General features: G+C 42.5%; 1 protein-coding gene across 2 annotated transcripts in view; it reads right to left on the bottom strand.

Annotated features, from left to right (window-relative positions):
• The window catches only part of LOC124045462 (dnaJ homolog subfamily C member 5-like), a 37,502-nt gene extending 21,696 nt beyond the window's left edge, over positions 1–15,806 (bottom strand). Inside the window, exon 1 of one of the 2 annotated variants that reach the window (XM_046364770.1) lies at positions 15,605–15,806. In XM_046364770.1, the coding sequence (XP_046220726.1) occupies positions 15,605–15,675 (71 nt within the window). In that variant the 5' untranslated portion in view covers positions 15,676–15,806. The remainder of the gene's footprint in view (positions 1–15,604) is intronic. The other variant, XM_046364769.1, reaches the window with a different exon arrangement.
• Positions 15,807–17,751: the final 1,945 nt, after the last annotated feature.

The following is a 17,751-nucleotide window of genomic DNA, read 5'->3' as shown; positions in this document are numbered from 1 at the left end:
AAACTGTAACTTAAAGCCTCAGTGTTCACAGTAAAACTGGGAGCTCAGTGTTCACAAAAACTAACTGCAAAGTGGGTACAAGATTTTTCACAATGTTCAAGTTGGTGCACAGCAGACCTGAAATTTTCTCAATGCTTAAAAAAACAAAACATTGAGGGAACATTGGCTCCAAATATGAAAATGTATTGAAAAACTGTGCCACTACTAAATAAATACAGGGGAAACCTTGCCTTTACGTGTTCAAGAGTCGCAACATAACATGTCTGGTCACCTTGATCAACCAATCTATATTATCTCACATTATAATTTAATAAAAATGGAAGATGCAGCTGTGATTCACCCACCACAGATCAATCAATGATCATCATCTTAGCTCCATCCACCACCCCAGGGGCCACAATAGACCAGAAACCGTAATGTAATCCCAGCTAGACAAAGGAGGCCCCGAGGTCATTCCGGATCATTCTGCCTAATGAGACGTAAAACAGAACAATAGACAGAGCTCTGAGTGCCCCGGTTTATAGAAACGAACGATTTGGATTTTGTTTTAGGGTCCAGGAGGCAGATGGCCGAAATTTTAGGCCGATAATCAGCATCATAAAATTTTTAAAAATGTTGATGACAAATTTAGAATAGACAGCCATCTATGCATGAAATTTATTTTAAAATAAAAAAATAATTTGATTTGAAATGGCAAAACGGCATAGGGCTACTCACAGTAAAGGGGAATGAATATTCAATAGGAATGTGTTCATGCACGGCATTATTGAGCTTGTTTTGGCTGATCAGTGGAGTCTATGGTTCTACAGATGACAATCGCTTTTCCTTCCTTTTGAGACTTATATTAGCCTTGTGATTAACAACATTTGCATAGAGTTTGGAGTTTGCAAAAAGGCACCTGAAGGACTGATTCTCTGGTCTGATGAAACCAAGATTGAACTCTTTGGTCTGAATGCCAAGCGTCACGTCTGGAGGAAACCTGGCACCATGAACGGAGCAAAGTACAGAGAGATCCTTGATGAAAACCTGCCCCAGAATGCCCAGAACCTCAGACTGGTGCGAAGGTTCACCTTCCAACAGGACAACAACCCTAAGCCCACAGCCAAGACAACGCAGGCGTGGCTTCGGGACAAGTCTCTGAATATCCTTGAGTTGCCCAGCCAGAGTCTGGACCTGAAACTGATTGAACATCTCTGAAGAGACCTGAAAATAGCTGTGCAGCGATGCTCCCCATCCAATCTGACAGAGCTTGAGAGGATCTGCTGAGAAGAAAATGGGAGAAACTCCCCAAATACAGGTGTGCCAAGCTTGTAGTGTCATACCCAAGAAGACTCGAGGCTGTAATCACTGCCAAAGGTCATTAAACAAAGTAACGTGTAATGCATCCGAATGGTTATGTAAAATGTGATATTTACATGTTTTGTTTAAAAATAAAAATACAAATTTCCCAAAAACTTTATGCTTTGTCATTAACGTTAGCGAACAAGCTAACTAGCGAGCAAGCTAACAGGGTAGAAATGAACCAAAACATTGTTTAGAAAGTTGCTTTTAGTTGCCTGGTTTGCTAGATTGACATAAACTAAATTTGTTTTTAAACAGATGGGTTTATTGGTGTTAAAATACACCAGTTATTTTGGACCGCCAGGCTGCTGATGTCAAGCATCTTGTTGTTTTTCAGTTTTCATAATGACAACTGTCTACGGACCATAAACTAGCCTTTAGTCTCAAAATCTTTGGTTGTTTAGTACACTACCGTACTCACTCTGTTTACTACACTACCGTACTCACTCTGTTTAGCACACTACCGTACTCACTCTGTTTAGCACACTACCGTACTCACTCTGTTTAGCACACTACCGTACTCACTCTGTTTAGCACACTACCGTACTCACTCTGTTTAGCACACTACCGTACTCACTCTGTTTAGCACACTACCGTACTCACTCTGTTTAGCACACTACCGTACTCACTCTGTTTAGTACACTACCGTACTCACTCTGTTTAGTACACTACTCACTCTGTTTACTACACTACCGTACTCACTCTGTTTAGTACACTACCGTACTCACTCTGTTTAGTACACTACTCACTCTGTTTAGTACACTACCGTACTCACTCTGTTTAGCACTCCACCGTACTCACTCTGTTTAGTACAAATACAAAGTTTAGACTCTCCAGTAGGTACTCAAAACATTCCGTACATTTTTTAGCCATAACCATGTTACTCACTCTGTTTAGGGACACTACCGTACTCACTCTGTTTACACACTACCGTACTCACTCTGTTTACACACTACCACACTCACACACACACTCACACACACTACACTACCGTACTCACTCTGTTTACACACTACCGTACTCACTCTGTTTACACACACTCACACAGCACACTACACACACACACTAAACAAACTCTGTTTACACTTTTCATCCGTACTCCAAATCTTTCTGTTTCTTTCTAAACCCAATCCACTCCACTACCTAGTACTCACTGGAGACAGACAGGATGTTTACTACCACTATCCCAAATCACTCTGTTTAGCACATTCAACTCTAATTTATGAGACACTACCGTACTCACTCAGTTTAGGACCATCCATCGTCACCAGATTACTCACTCTGTTTAGGTGTGAAGAGAGAGGAAAAACACAGCACAGGGCCAGGCTGACCTGTTTAGGGAACACCATGTCACTATTATCTGACAGGGGGGAGGGAGGGAACACCATGTCAGTTTATCTGACAGGGGGAGGAGGGAACACCATGTCACTATTATCTGACTGGGGGAGGACAACACCATGTCACTATTATCTCTGTTTAGTAACACCATGTCACTATTATCTCTGTTTAGCACCACAATTATCAGACCGGGGGAGGAGGGAACACACTCTGTTTAGACACTACAGTACTCTGTTTAGGGGGACACCATGTCAGTTATCACTCTGTTTAATACAAATTATCAAAGAAGAGCTCTCCAGTCAGTACCAAAACATTCAAGGGCCATTTTCTCTCCATAACCATGTTACCTCAGAGCTATAGGGACAGTCTACTAGACACACACACACCACACACACAGACCAGGGGGACACACACACACATTATCACACACACACACACACATCAGACAGGGGGGACACAACACCATGTCACACACACACACATGTCACATTATCACACACACACACACCATGTCACACACACACACACACACACACTAAACAAACTTCACTTTATCACCTTTTCATCCCTCCTCCAAATCTTTCTGTTTCTTTCTAAACCCAATCCATCTCCAACAGTATCCTAGTCTCTCTCTGGAGACAGACAGGATGTCAGATTATCTACCACTATCCCAAATCCTCCTGAAATCATTCAACTATAATATTATGAGACAGCAGAATCCAGTGGATTAACACCAGGCCAGGACCATCCATCGTCAGCAGATTAATACCTCTGTGTCGTGAGGTGTGAAGACCATGAGTAGAAAAACAACAGCAGCAGGGCCAGGCTGACCAGGGGGAGGGGAACACCATGTCAGTATTATCTGACCAGGGGGAGGAGGGAACACCATGTCAGTATTATCTGACCAGGGGGGGAGGGAGGAGGGAACACCATGTCAGTTATCAGACCGGGGGGGGAGGAGGAAACACCATGTCACTATTATCTGACCGGGGGAGGAGGGAACACCATGTCAGTATTATCTGACCAGGGGGAGGAGGGAACACCATGTCACTATTATCTGACCAGGGGGAGGAGGGAACACCATGTCACTATTATCTGACAGGGGGGGGGAGGGAACACCATGTCAGTTATCAGACCGGGGGGGGGAGGGAACACCATGTCAGTATTATCTGACCAGGGGGGAGGAGGGAACACCATGTCAGTTATCAGACCGGGGGGAGGAGGGAACACCATGTCAGTATTATCTGACAGGGGGGGGAGGGAACACCATGTCAGTATTATCTGACAGGGGGGAGGAGGGAACACCATGTCACTATTATCTGACAGGGGGGAGGAGGGGAACACCATGTCAGTATTATCTGACCAGGGGGGGGAGGAGGGAACACCATGTCACTATTATCTGACCAGGGGGAGGAGGGAACACCATGTCACTATTATCTGACCGGGGGAGGAGGGAACACCATGTCACTATTATCTGACAGGGGGAGGAGGGAACACCATGTCAGTATTATCTGACCAGGGGGGGGAGGAGGGAACACCATGTCAGTATTATCTGACAGGGGGGAGGAGGGAACACCATGTCAGTTATCAGACCGGGGGGGAGGAGGGAACACCATGTCACTATTATCTGACCAGGGGGAGGAGGGAACACCATGTCAGTATTATCTGACAGGGGGGAGGAGGGGGAACACCATGTCAGTTATCAGACCGGGGGGGGAGGAGGGACACCATGTCACTATTATCTGACCAGGGGGGGGAGGAGGGAACACCATGTCATTTATCAGACCGGGGGGGAGGAGGGAACACCATGTCAGTATTATCTGACCGGGGGGAGGAGGGAACACCATGTCACTATTATCTGACCAGGGGGGGGGGGAACACCATGTCAGTATTATCTGACAGGGGGAGGAGGGAACACCATGTCAGTATTATCTGACAGGGGGGAGGAGGGAACACCATGTCAGTATTATCTGACCAGGGGGGGAGGAGGAACACCATGTCACTATTATCTGACCAGGGGGAGGAGGGAACACCATGTCAGTATTATCTGACCGGGGGGGGAGGGAACACCATGTCATTTATCAGACCGGGGGGAGGAGGGAACACCATGTCAGTATTATCTGACCGGGGGGAGGAGGGAACACCATGTCAGTATTATCTGACCAGGAGGGGAGGAGGGAACACCATGTCAGTTATCAGACCGGGGGGGAGGGGAACACCATGTCAGGACCAGGGGGAACACCATGTCAGTATTATCTGACCGGGGGGAGGAGGGAACACCATGTCAGTATTATCTGACCAGGGGGGGAGGAGGGAACACCATGTCAGTATTATCTGACCAGGGGGGAGGAGGACCATGTCCCTTATCAGACCGGGGGGGAATGGAGCACGGGTCCCACCATGTCAGTAATGGAGCACGGGTCCCTTTGGTAATGGGGGGAGGACGGGTCCCATTCATTTATCAGACCGTAATGGAACACCAGGTCCCTTTGGTAATGGAACACCATGTCCCTTTGGGGGGGGGGAATGGAACACGGGTCCCTTTGGGGGGGTAGGAGGGAACACCAGGTCAGTTATCAGACCGGGGGGGGGGGTAATGGAACACGGGTCCCTTTGGTAATGGAACACGGGTCCCTTTGGTAATGGAACACGGGTCCCTTTGGTAATGGAACACGGGTCCCTTTGGTAATGGAACACGGGTCCCTTTGGTAATGGAACACGGGTCCCTTTGGTAATGGAACACGGGTCCCTTTGGTAATGGAACACGGGTCCCTTTGGTAATGGAACACGGGTCCCTTTGGTAATGGAACACGGGTCCCTTTGGTAATGGAACACGGGTCCCTTTGGTAATGGAACACGGGTCCCTTTGGTAATGGAACACGGGTCCCTTTAATGTTTACATAGTGTTTTACTAATTTCACATGTATATAATATATTCTAGTCAAGTCCATCCTATTCAACTATTGCTGTACATATACTATTCTATCCATGTATTCTACATATATACTACATATTCTACACATACTACATATTCTATCCATGTATTCTACAGATATACTACATATTCTATCCATGTATTCTACTCATATACTACATATACTATCCATGTATTCTACTCATATACTACATATACTATCCATATACTAGATTCTATCCATGTATTCTACACATATACTACATATACTATCCATATACTAGATTCTATACTATCCATATACTAGATTCTATCCATGTATTCTACACATATACTACATATTCTATCCATGTATTCTACACATATACTACATATTCTATCCATGTATTCTACACATATACTACATATACTATCCATATACTAGATTATATCCATATACTACTTTCTATCCATGTATTCTACACATATACTACATATACTATCCATGTATACTACACATATACTACATATACTATCCATATACTAGATTATATCCATATACTACTTTCTATCCATGTATTCTACACATATACTATCCATGTATTCTACACATATACTACATATTCTATTCATGTATTCTACACATATACTACATATTCTATCCATGTATTCTACACATATACTACATATTATATCCATATACTACATTCTATCCATGTATTCTACACATAAACTACATATTCTATCCATGTATTTTACATATATACTACATATTCTATCCATGTATTCTACACATATACTACATATTCTATCCATGTATTCTACACATATACTACATATTCTATCCATATACTACATTCTATCCATGTATTCTACACATATACTACATATTCTATCCATATACTAGATTCTATCCATGTATTCTACACATATACATTGTATCCACATACTGTTCATAATGTCTATCCATCCCATCACACATATATACTGTACATACACCTATAGAAAAAAACTAAACTATTTGTTGACTTATTAGGAGTACAGTAATATTTCTGTCATTTTCGTAAAGCTCCAATTCTCCCCCTTTTCTAGGAAACCACTGTCATTCACCCCCATTGACCGTTATGACAGAGAGAAAAATCAGAGCTTTCTATTGGTCCCCCTCTTACCAAGGCTTTATAATTATAGGGTTAATTATGGCTGGCACTGGTTACCATCTGCCACAATATCACGTTGCCAACTAAGGTATATTAGGGGATAGTAGGCAGAGTTGGACAAGGATATCTGAACGACCACAATGGAAGTAGCCCAAATATTCATTATTTTATAGAATAATATATATAATAATAATAATATAATAATATATGCCATTTAGCAGACGCTTTTATCCAAAGCGACTTACAGTCATGTGTGCATACATTCTACGTATGGGTGGTCCCGGGGATCGAACCCACTACCCTGGCGTTACAAGCGCCATGCTCTACCAACTGAGCTACACAGGAATATTTTGTTTGTGTTTTTTTGACAGTGACTAAAAATGTCAGTGATAAACTAAACAAAACTTGTCCAATTTTAGTCAACTGATAACTAAAAATGACTAAAATATGACTAAAAATGACTAAAGACTGAAAAGGTATATTAAAGACAAATAATTTAAAAATTATCACGACTCATGATAACAAAGAGTGGGCTATATGAACTACGATCCCTGGACCTAAAGAGACAGTTCTGCTATTATTAAATGTTCATTTGAATTCAAATTAAATGTCTCAGACAGTTATACAGAGATCAGTTGATTCACTTTCAAATGGCCTCTCAGTTCCATAATGGACACACAGACAGGGTAACCCAGACAAAAATACACTGAACAAAAATACACTGAACAAAAATACACTGAACAAACATACACAAACACAACATGGTCCCATGTTTCATGAGCTGAAATAATAACAAAAAATGTTTTAAAGAAAATTAAGAAATGTTCGATACGCACAAAAAAGCGTATTTCAGTCAAATTTTGTGACCAAATGTGTTTTTACATCTCTGTCAGTGAGTATTTCTCCTTTGCCAAGGTAATCCATCCACCTGACAGGTGTGGCATATCAAGAAGCTGATTAACCACCATGATCATTATAACAGGTTCACTTTGTACTGGGGACAATAAAAGGCGACTCTAAAATGTGCAGTTGTGTCACACAACACAATGCCACAGATGTCTCAAGTTGAGGGAGCGTGCAATTGGCATGCTGACTGCAGCTTTATCCACCAGAGCTGTTGCCAGATCATTTTGTATTCATTTCTCTACATGAAGCGGCATCAAACGTTGTTTTCAGAGAATTTGGCAGTACATCTAACCGGCCTCACAACCGCAGACCACGTTTAACCACACCAGCCCAGGACATCTACATCTGGCTTCGTCACCTGCGGGATCGTCTGAGACCAGCCACCCGGACAACTGATGAAATCATTTATACACAAAGTGTCAGAAACTGTCTCAGGGAATCTCGTCTGCTTGCTCGTCGTTCTCACCCGGGTCTTGACGGGACTGCAGTTTGGCGTCGTAAATTAACTTCAAAATGCTTCGATTACTACTGGCGCGCAGGAGAAGTGAGCTTTTCACAGATGAATCCCGCTTTCAACTGTACCGGGCAGATCACAGGCGTTGTGTGGGCAAGTGTTTTGCTGATCAAATCTAATTTTATTGGTCACATACACATGGTTAGCAGACGTTAATGCTGAGTGTATAGCGAAATGCTTATGCTTCTAGTTCCGACCATGCAGTAATATCTAACAAGTAATCTAACTTAACAATTTCACAACAGTTTCACAACTACCTTATACACACACAAGTGTAAAGGGATAAATGTCAACGTTGTGAACAGTGTGCTCGTGGTGGGGGTGGGGTTATGGTACAGGCAGCATAAACTACGGACAACAAAACACAACAGCATTTAATCGATGGCAATTTAAATGCACAGAGATACCGTGACGAGATCCTGAGGCCCATTGTCGTGTCATTCATCCACCGCATTCACATCCTGTTTCAGCATGATAATGCACGGCCCCATGTCGCAAGGACCTGTACACAATTCCTGGAAGCTGAAAATGTCCCAGTTCTTCCCTGGCCTGCATCCTCACCAGACACGTCACCCAATTGAGCATGTTTGGGATGCTCTGGATTGATGTGTACGACAGCGTGTTCCATTTCCCGCCAATATCCAGCAACTTCACACAGCCATTGAAGAGTATTAGGACAACATTCCAACAGGCCACAATCCACAGCCTGATCAACTCTATGAGAAGGAGATGTGTCACGCTGCATGAGGCTAATGGTCACACCAGATACTGACTGGTGTTCTGATCCACACCAGATACTGACTGGTTTTCTGATCCACCCCCTATCATTTTAAAGGTATCTGTGACCAACAGATGCATTTCTGTATTCCCAGTTATATAAAAATCCATAAATTAGGGCCTAATAAATATTTAAATTGACTGATTTCCTTATAAACTGTAACTCAGTCAAATCTTTGAAAATTGTATGGTGCATTTATATACACTATATACTGAGCAGCTGCACAGAGGCTATACGCATGAAATCAAATCAACCTATTCCGCCTGTGGGTTCAGGTCAAAACTAATGCAGTATATAGGGAATAGAGTAAACAAGACTGCCAGGCAGCTAGCGTGCCCTACTGTGCTCCAGCCTAAATGGTGAGTAGATGAGTTTCCCTTTCAGTCCTATCAGTTGTCCCACAACCAAGGCCTTCCGCCTTGTGTACAATCAATGTTAGCAAAGTAACATGACACAGGAGGTACAAGCTCCGAGGTAAACACAGCTGCTGAAACCTCTGCGTACGCACGCACGCACACACACACAGCTTAGCTCAGCTCTCTAATTTAACATTTTGGAATAGACCTCTGAAGCAAAAGCATTCAATTAATTAACTAAATGGGCAGCGGCCAACCGAATTGCACCCCTTTCCCTAGATTGTGCACTACCCATAGGGCTCTGGTCTAAAGTAGTGCACTACCCATAAGGCCCTGGTCAAAAGTAGTGCACTACCCATAGGGCCCTGGTCAAAAGTAGTGCACTACCCATAAGGCCCTGGTCAAAAGTAGTGCACTACCCATAGGGCCCTGGTCAAAAGTAGTGCACTACCCATAGGGCCCTGGTCTAAAGTAGTGCACTACCCTTAGGGCCCTGGTCTAAAGTAGTGCACTACCCATAGGGCCCTGGTCTAAAGTAGTGCACTACCCATAGGGCCTGGTCTAAAGTAGTGGTACCCATAGGGCCCTGGTCAAAAGTAGTGCACTACCCATAGGGCCCTGGTCAAAAGTAGTGCACTACCCATAGGGCCCTGGGTAGCCCCCATGGGCCCTGGTCAAAAGTAGTGCACTACCCATAGGGCCCTGGTCAAAAGTAGTGCACTACCCATAGGGCCCTGGTCTAAAGTAGTGCACTACCCATAGGGCCCTGGTCAAAAGTAGTGCACTACCCATAGGGCCCTGGTCAAAAGTAGTGCACTACCCATAGGGCCCTGGTCAAAGTAGTGCACTACCCATAGGGCCCTGGTCAAAAGTAGTGCACTACCCATAGGGCCCTGGTCAAAAGTAGTAGTGCACTACCCATAGGGCCCTGGTCAAAAGTAGTGCACTACCCATAGGGCCCCCTGGTCAAAAGTAGTGCACTACCCATAGGGCCCTGGTCTAAAGTAGTGCACTACCCATAGGGCCCTGGTCTAAAGTAGTGCACTACCCATAAAAGTAGTGCACTACCCATAAGGCCCTGGTCAAAAGTAGTGCACTACCCATAGGGCCCTGGTCAAACCCTGGTAAAAAGTAGTGCACTACCCATAGGGCCCTGGTCAAAAGTAGTGCACTACCCATAGGGCCCTGGTCAAAAGTAGTGCACTACCCATAGGGCCCTGGTCAAAAGTAGTGCACTACCCATAGGGCCCTGGTCTAAAGTAGTGCACTACCCATAAGGCCCTGGTCAAAAGTAGTGCACTACCCATAGGGCCCTGGTCAAACCCTGGTAAAAAGTAGTGCACTACCCATAGGGCCCTGGTCAAAAGTAGTGCACTACCCATAGGGCCCTGGTCAAAAGTAGTGCACTACCCATAAGGCCCTGGTCTAAAGTAGTGCACTACCCATAGGGCCCTGGTCTAAAGTAGTGCACTACCCTTAGGGCCCTGGTCTAAAGTAGTGCACTACCCTTAGGGCCCTGGTCTAAAGTAGTGCACTACCCTTAGGGCCCTGGTCTAAAGTAGTGCACTACCCTTAGGGCCCTGGTCTAAAGTAGTGCACTACCCTTAGGGCCCTGGTCTAAAGTAGTGCACTACCCTTAGGGCCCTGGTCTAAAGTAGTGCACTACCCTTAGGGCCCTGGTCTAAAGTAGTGCACTACCCTTAGGGCCCTGGTCTAAAGTAGTGCACTACCCTTAGGGCCCTGGTCTAAAGTAGTGCACTACCCTTAGGGCCCTGGTCTAAAGTAGTGCATTACCCTTAGGGCCCTGGTCTAAAGTAGTGCACTACCCATAGGGCTCTGGTCAAAAGTAGTGCACTACCCATAGGGCCCTGGTCAAAAGTAGTGCACTACCCATAGGGCCCTGGTACCATTTGAGACAGAAACACAGTATTTTCCTCAATGGGATGCTTACTGTGCATTGTGTTGATAGTGTACAGTGCTGATTTACAAACCCTATTGTGGGCCCCTTTCCACATGTGGAAGCAGCAGCTTAGCGAAGAATGTCATTCGGCGAGAGAAGAGTGAGTGTGCGAGAGCAGGGACAATGGAAGTGAAAGTTGAACAATGTATTGGGACAGAGATTACAAGACACAAAGATCAACTAGTTAAACTGCTCTCAACATGCCTGAAAGGAGAAGTAGGCCCATCCTCTCTGGTACCATGGATAGAAACTAGCCAGTAATGGAGGGTAAACGCAAGTAAACACAGTTTACCCACCTTTTCCTCTCCCTCCCCCCGGGACAGTGTGCCACCCCCCTCTGGGACAGTTTACCCCCTGGGACAGTTTGCCCCCCCCCCTCTGGGACAGTGTGCCCACCCACCCATAGAAAGCGTTACTTTTTTCCACCACGACCGGCAATCAGACTTTACCCACCAATTTTATTACCACTACATCACCGGTAACCACGTCAACAACATTCAAACAAATACTGTAAGTTAATGGTCAGCTCCACCCACAGCTTGCCTGAAGCAGTGAGACTGTCAATAGCACAAGTTTTAGGCCTATACACACAATTAACTTGTTGACACTAGCTAGGTCGCTAGCTAGGCCGCTAATCCACACCCTCAAATGAGCTCAAATGAAGGTTGGCCATATTTTTTACTTAACTAGGCAAGTCATTTGAGAACAAATTCCGCCTACGTCAGCCAAACGCAAACCAGGACGACGCTGGGCCAATTGTGCGCCGCCCTATGGGACTCCCGATCACGGCCGGTTGTGATAGAGCCTGGAATCGAACCAGGGTCTGTAGGGACACTGAGATTCGGTGCCTTAGAACGCTGCGCCAATTGGGATGCAGGATTGGATGTGTGACATGCCTAATAATGAACCACACATTTGATTTATGATATCCTCTATAGTCACTAAGTCAGCCATTGTCAGAGTCAGTGATGCCTATCTTTTTGATGACAACATAATGAAACAACTCCCTTCAGAAAATGTGCACACGATGCTAAATGTGTGTTGGTTTTTGGAGGAAATTGCAGGCATATCCATGCTATGTGTTGCTGTCTACATCACTAAATCATGCATCCAGTCTGTATGAGAAGTAGCTTATTTCCATTATAGTGACCAGAATCCTACCGTAACTCGTGTTGTGGAATAAAGGGCTTGTTTGGCCCACAGACTTACTGTATGTGTGGGTTGGCCTCACTGGACTCAATATATAATACGTTTGAGCTGTTCTTCTTAAAATGGCAAAGGCCATTAAATAATTAAAATAGCTAACAGGAACTAGATTCATGTAAAAGGGTCCATTCTAACATGGCTAGTACTGGCATCAGCTGATCAGTTAAATAGCTAACAGGAACTAGATTCATGTAAAAGGGTCCATTCTAACATGGCTAGTACTGGCATCAGCTGATCAGTTAAATAGCTAACAGGAACTAGATTCATGTAAAAGGGTCCATTCTAACATGGCTAGTACTGGCATCAGCTGATCAGTTAAATAGCTAACAGGAACTAGATTCATGTAAAAGGGTCCATTCTAACATGGCTAGTACTGGCATCAGCTGATCAGTTAAATAGCTAACAGGAACTAGATTCATGTAAAAGGGTCCATTCTAACATGGCTAGTACTGGCATCAGCTGATCAGTTAAATAGCTAACAGGAACTAGATTCATGTAAAAGGGTCCATTCTAACATGGCTAGTACTGGCATCAGCTGATCAGTTAAATAGCTAACAGGAACTAGATTCATGTAAAAGGGTCCATTCTAACATGGCTAGTACTGGCATCAGCTGATCAGTTAAATAGCTAACAGGAACTAGATTCATGTAAAAGGGTCCATTCTAACATGGCTAGTACTGGCATCAGCTGATCAGTTAAATAGCTAACAGGAACTAGATTCATGTAAAAGGGTCCATTCTAACATGGCTAGTACTGGCATCAGCTGATCAGTTAAATAGCTAACAGGAACTAGATTCATGTAAAAGGGTCCATTCTAACATGGCTAGTACTGGCATCAGCTGATCAGTTAAATAGCTAACAGGAACTAGATTCATGTAAAAGGGTCCATTCTAACATGGTTAGTACTGGCATCAGCTGATCAGTTAAATAGCTAACAGGAACTAGATTCATGTAAAAGGGTCCATTCTAACATGGCTAGTACTGGCATCAGCTGATCAGTTAAATAGCTAACAGGAACTAGATTCATGTAAAAGGGTCCATTCTAACATGGCTAGTACTGGCATCAGCTGATCAGTTAAATAGCTAACAGGAACTAGATTCATGTAAAAGGGTCCATTCTAACATGGCTAGTACTGGCATCAGCTGATCAGTTAAATAGCTAACAGGAACTAGATTCATGTAAAAGGGTCCATTCTAACATGGCTAGTACTGGCATCAGCTGATCAGTTAAATAGCTAACAGGAACTAGATTCATATAAAAGGGTCCATTCTAACATGGCTAGTACTGGCATCAGCTGATCAGTTAAATAGCTAACAGGAACTAGATTCATGTAAAAGGGTCCATTCTAACATGGCTAGTACTGGCATCAGCTGATCAGTTAAATAGCTAACAGGAACTAGATTCATGTAAAAGGGTCCATTCTAACATGGCTAGTACTGGCATCAGCTGATCAGTTAAATAGCTAACAGGAACTAGATTCATGTAAAAGGGTCCATTCTAACATGGCTAGTACTGGCATCAGCTGATCAGTTAAATAGCTAACAGGAACTAGATTCATGTAAAAGGGTCCATTCTAACATGGCTAGTACTGGCATCAGCTGATCAGTTAAATAGCTAACAGGAACTAGATTCATGTAAAAGGGTCCATTCTAACATGGCTAGTACTGGCATCAGCTGATCAGTTAAATAGCTAACAGGAACTAGATTCATGTAAAAGGGTCCATTCTAACATGGCTAGTACTGGCATCAGCTGATCAGTTAAATAGCTAACAGGAACTAGATTCATGTAAAAGGGTCCATTCTAACATGGCTAGTACTGGCATCAGCTGATCAGTTAAATAGCTAACAGGAACTAGATTCATGTAAAAGGGTCCATTCTAACATGGCTAGTACTGGCATCAGCTGATCAGTTAAATAGCTAACAGGAACTAGATTCATGTAAAAGGGTCCATTCTAACATGGCTAGTACTGGCATCAGTTGATCAGTTAAATAGCTAACAGGAACTAGATTCATGTAAAAGGGTCCATTCTAACATGGCTAGTACTGGCATCAGCTGATCAGTTAAATAGCTAACAGGAACTAGATTCATGTAAAAGGGTCCATTCTAACATGGCTAGTACTGGCATCAGCTGATCAGTTAAATAGCTAACAGGAACTAGATTCATGTAAAAGGGTCCATTCTAACATGGCTAGTACTGGCATCAGCTGATCAGTTAAATAGCTAACAGGAACTAGATTCATGTAAAAGGGTCCATTCTAACATGGCTAGTACTGGCATCAGCTGATCAGTTAAATAGCTAACAGGAACTAGATTCATGTAAAAGGGTCCATTCTAACATGGCTAGTACTGGCATCAGTTGATCAGTTAAATAGCTAACAGGAACTAGATTCATGTAAAAGGGTCCATTCTAACATGGCTAGTACTGGCATCAGCTGATCAGTTAAATAGCTAACAGGAACTAGATTCATGTAAAAGGGTCCAAAAGCAAGGCAAAATAAAATCAGACCTATATCTGATTTTGTTTAACTAGCTGGCTAAAGAACATAATGGATCTTTGATCAGGGGGACCTTAACATGACTTAGTGTTATATATTTGTTATATAAAAAGTAGATATTATTATATTATTATTATATATTATAAATCATTTGTTTTGACAAACATCGACAACAACTGGACGTTAAACTAGCTTGGTAGTTAGATATAAATCACCGGTCCCATTTACAGCAAATCCAGAATTACTCAACTCACCGGGGTCCATGTTAGCTGGATATTAAATTTGAGATGTTTATCTCGTTAAATAGTGAACTAAAATATAGCTAAACTTACTAGCCAGCTAACATTAACCGGGCCATGATGAATTGGCTTTTAAATGTATTTTTAAACGTTATAAAACCAACCTATAAGCAATCTCCCACTAGCTGTCTATAAAATACAGATCGGAAGACAAAACGGTAAAGCGGATAATCTCTTGCTACCGCATCAAAAAGGGAAACACATCATCTATGTTGGGTTAGTGGTTACTAGATTAACTAACACCATCCACCCATTCACTAACATTAGCTCTCTAATCCAAGGCCGGCTGGAGAAGCATATACTACCATGCCACACCGGGGGGGAGATAGGAAATATACTATCCAAATGCACTTCTTACCGTTTAGTTACTTTGGGCACAGTTGATCTTTCGATTTTGAAACAAAAAAAGGTATCTATGTTTGTTCGCATACCAACAACAACAACAACACATCAACAGTACACAACGCAAGCTTCCTTTGGTTGAGCACTCAATAAATAAAATCAAATAAATAAAGAGAGCACCTAGTAAAGTAAAACGAGAAGCGGTCCTGGTTGGCTGTCAATCCCTCCCACATCCGGGGGCTGCGTTCATCACGAAAACATATAACGGAAACAGTGTTGTACTGAACGACCATTATGTAAATAAAATTAAAACATTTTTTTTTTAAACAACGGATGGGTTTGCTTCGTTCGGTTTGTTTCCGTTTAAGATATATTTTGCAACAAAATTGGTATAATGAATTACACCCTTTGTTCAAGTACATAGAATAACTTTTTGGGAGAAATCTTCCCGCAATGTAGCACAGGTTCAATTGAAATGTAGGCACCCTAGGTGTTGGAAAAGTGGGAGGTATGAGGGAATTCGCACAGAAGTCATATTAATAAAATCAAAATATTCCCTCGTTTTGTTCGTCACAAAATAATTGTATTTGTATTCACGATATAACAAAAGTTGTTCGCACAATTATTTTCTGATCTCGACCAAAACGAGGGATTTTGTTTTTCACGTCCTTTTTCTGTTCTTCCGCAAATCCGTCCTGATTGATGTAATCGAGAAAAATTGAGTAGTGTTTCCCCCTTTTCCCAAAGTCCACTTTACAATATCTTTCTATAACATGTCTGACCTATCCTTCAAAGTCTCTAAAAGCTAGTCTTTGATGGAGAAATACATGAACCCGTCCTGCGTCAGATTTTGAAACTTTATTGATAGGTCTAACCTGGCATTGTTTTGTAACAAGTCTTGCTTAGGTAGGCCTGTTACTAGTTTACCTAACAATGATTTATATATATACTAGATGTGACTAATAGGAGGCGCTGTTTTGAAGCCTCCATCTTGGCACTCCTCCACCGTTGTAAAAATGTATTTTGATGTTATTGAAATGCATTTATTAATGTCGACATTTTTTTTACGTGTTTATTCTATTCCAGACACCTTAATGCATACTTTTAAATCAAGTACAATGTTATTGGTCACATACACATATATAGCAGATGTTATTGCAGGTGTAGCAAAATGCTTGTGTAATAAATATTATGTGAGCTAAACATACAAATATATACAACCTTTTCCTTAAAGTATAATTTCTGGAAAGTTCTACTGTTTACTGTCCCCATGACAAAAATATTTAAATACATGTAATTATATCCTTGAAAAAAATGTAATTGAAATACTGTAGAATTCCATTCATTCCTATGGAGGACTACTTCCCAGTTGCAGTGCATATGAGACGTTGGTGTCAGAAGTGGGATGGCGCCTGTGAGGTCATCAGAGAGGCATGCATTGCACATGTAGAATTAAATAGAACTATGACCATCCTAGAGTTCTATTGTCTTTGGTAGCCTCGAGACCCACATTTGACACAAACGAGGACAATGCCTATCTAAGCAAGGGGCATTCGTTGTAATACACTTTATTTGTAATGGTAAAGTCATATTTTACTTTCCATGATACACTTTTTTTATACACTATTGGAAGCCTTTAATCTCTGTTTACAAAATCTCACAGGACAACACATTTTTTTTTACATTTTTTAATTGAGCAGTATATCCTTGGGTTTAAGATCCAGGAAAATAAAAACCACACAGGAAATCCAATGTGCTTGCCATTTCTATTTGAGTGGCGATGGTCACGTTTTCTACTGGTAGAATTGCGAAAGAGTCACCATAGAAGAAGCGAACAGTTCACGCAAACCCACGAAGAAGAGCAACCAGGAAGTCTGATACATAACTCTTGTTGCCAGCTAAACTTCAGGTAATTCAATAAAAACATTGTATACGGTATGTGAATTGTAGAACGATGGAATTATTCAGTTAAATTTGAGAGAACATCGATATGTGTTTTTCTTGAGAATGACGGTTTTGGAAAAACTAGTCCCGTTCTCAGCTTAGAGTTTTTAGCCTTGTCATGAGCTAACGTTAGCTAGCTACTTAGCTTATGCTAACTAGCTAGCAGACAGACACAAGCGAAATGTTGTTTTAGATTATACGTATCCATCCTATCAATTT

This window comes from Oncorhynchus gorbuscha, linkage group LG10, assembly GCF_021184085.1.
Source record: "Oncorhynchus gorbuscha isolate QuinsamMale2020 ecotype Even-year linkage group LG10, OgorEven_v1.0, whole genome shotgun sequence".
In the NCBI taxonomy this organism is placed as follows: domain Eukaryota; kingdom Metazoa; phylum Chordata; class Actinopteri; order Salmoniformes; family Salmonidae; genus Oncorhynchus; species Oncorhynchus gorbuscha.
This window is presented reverse-complemented; position numbering and strand designations above follow the sequence as displayed.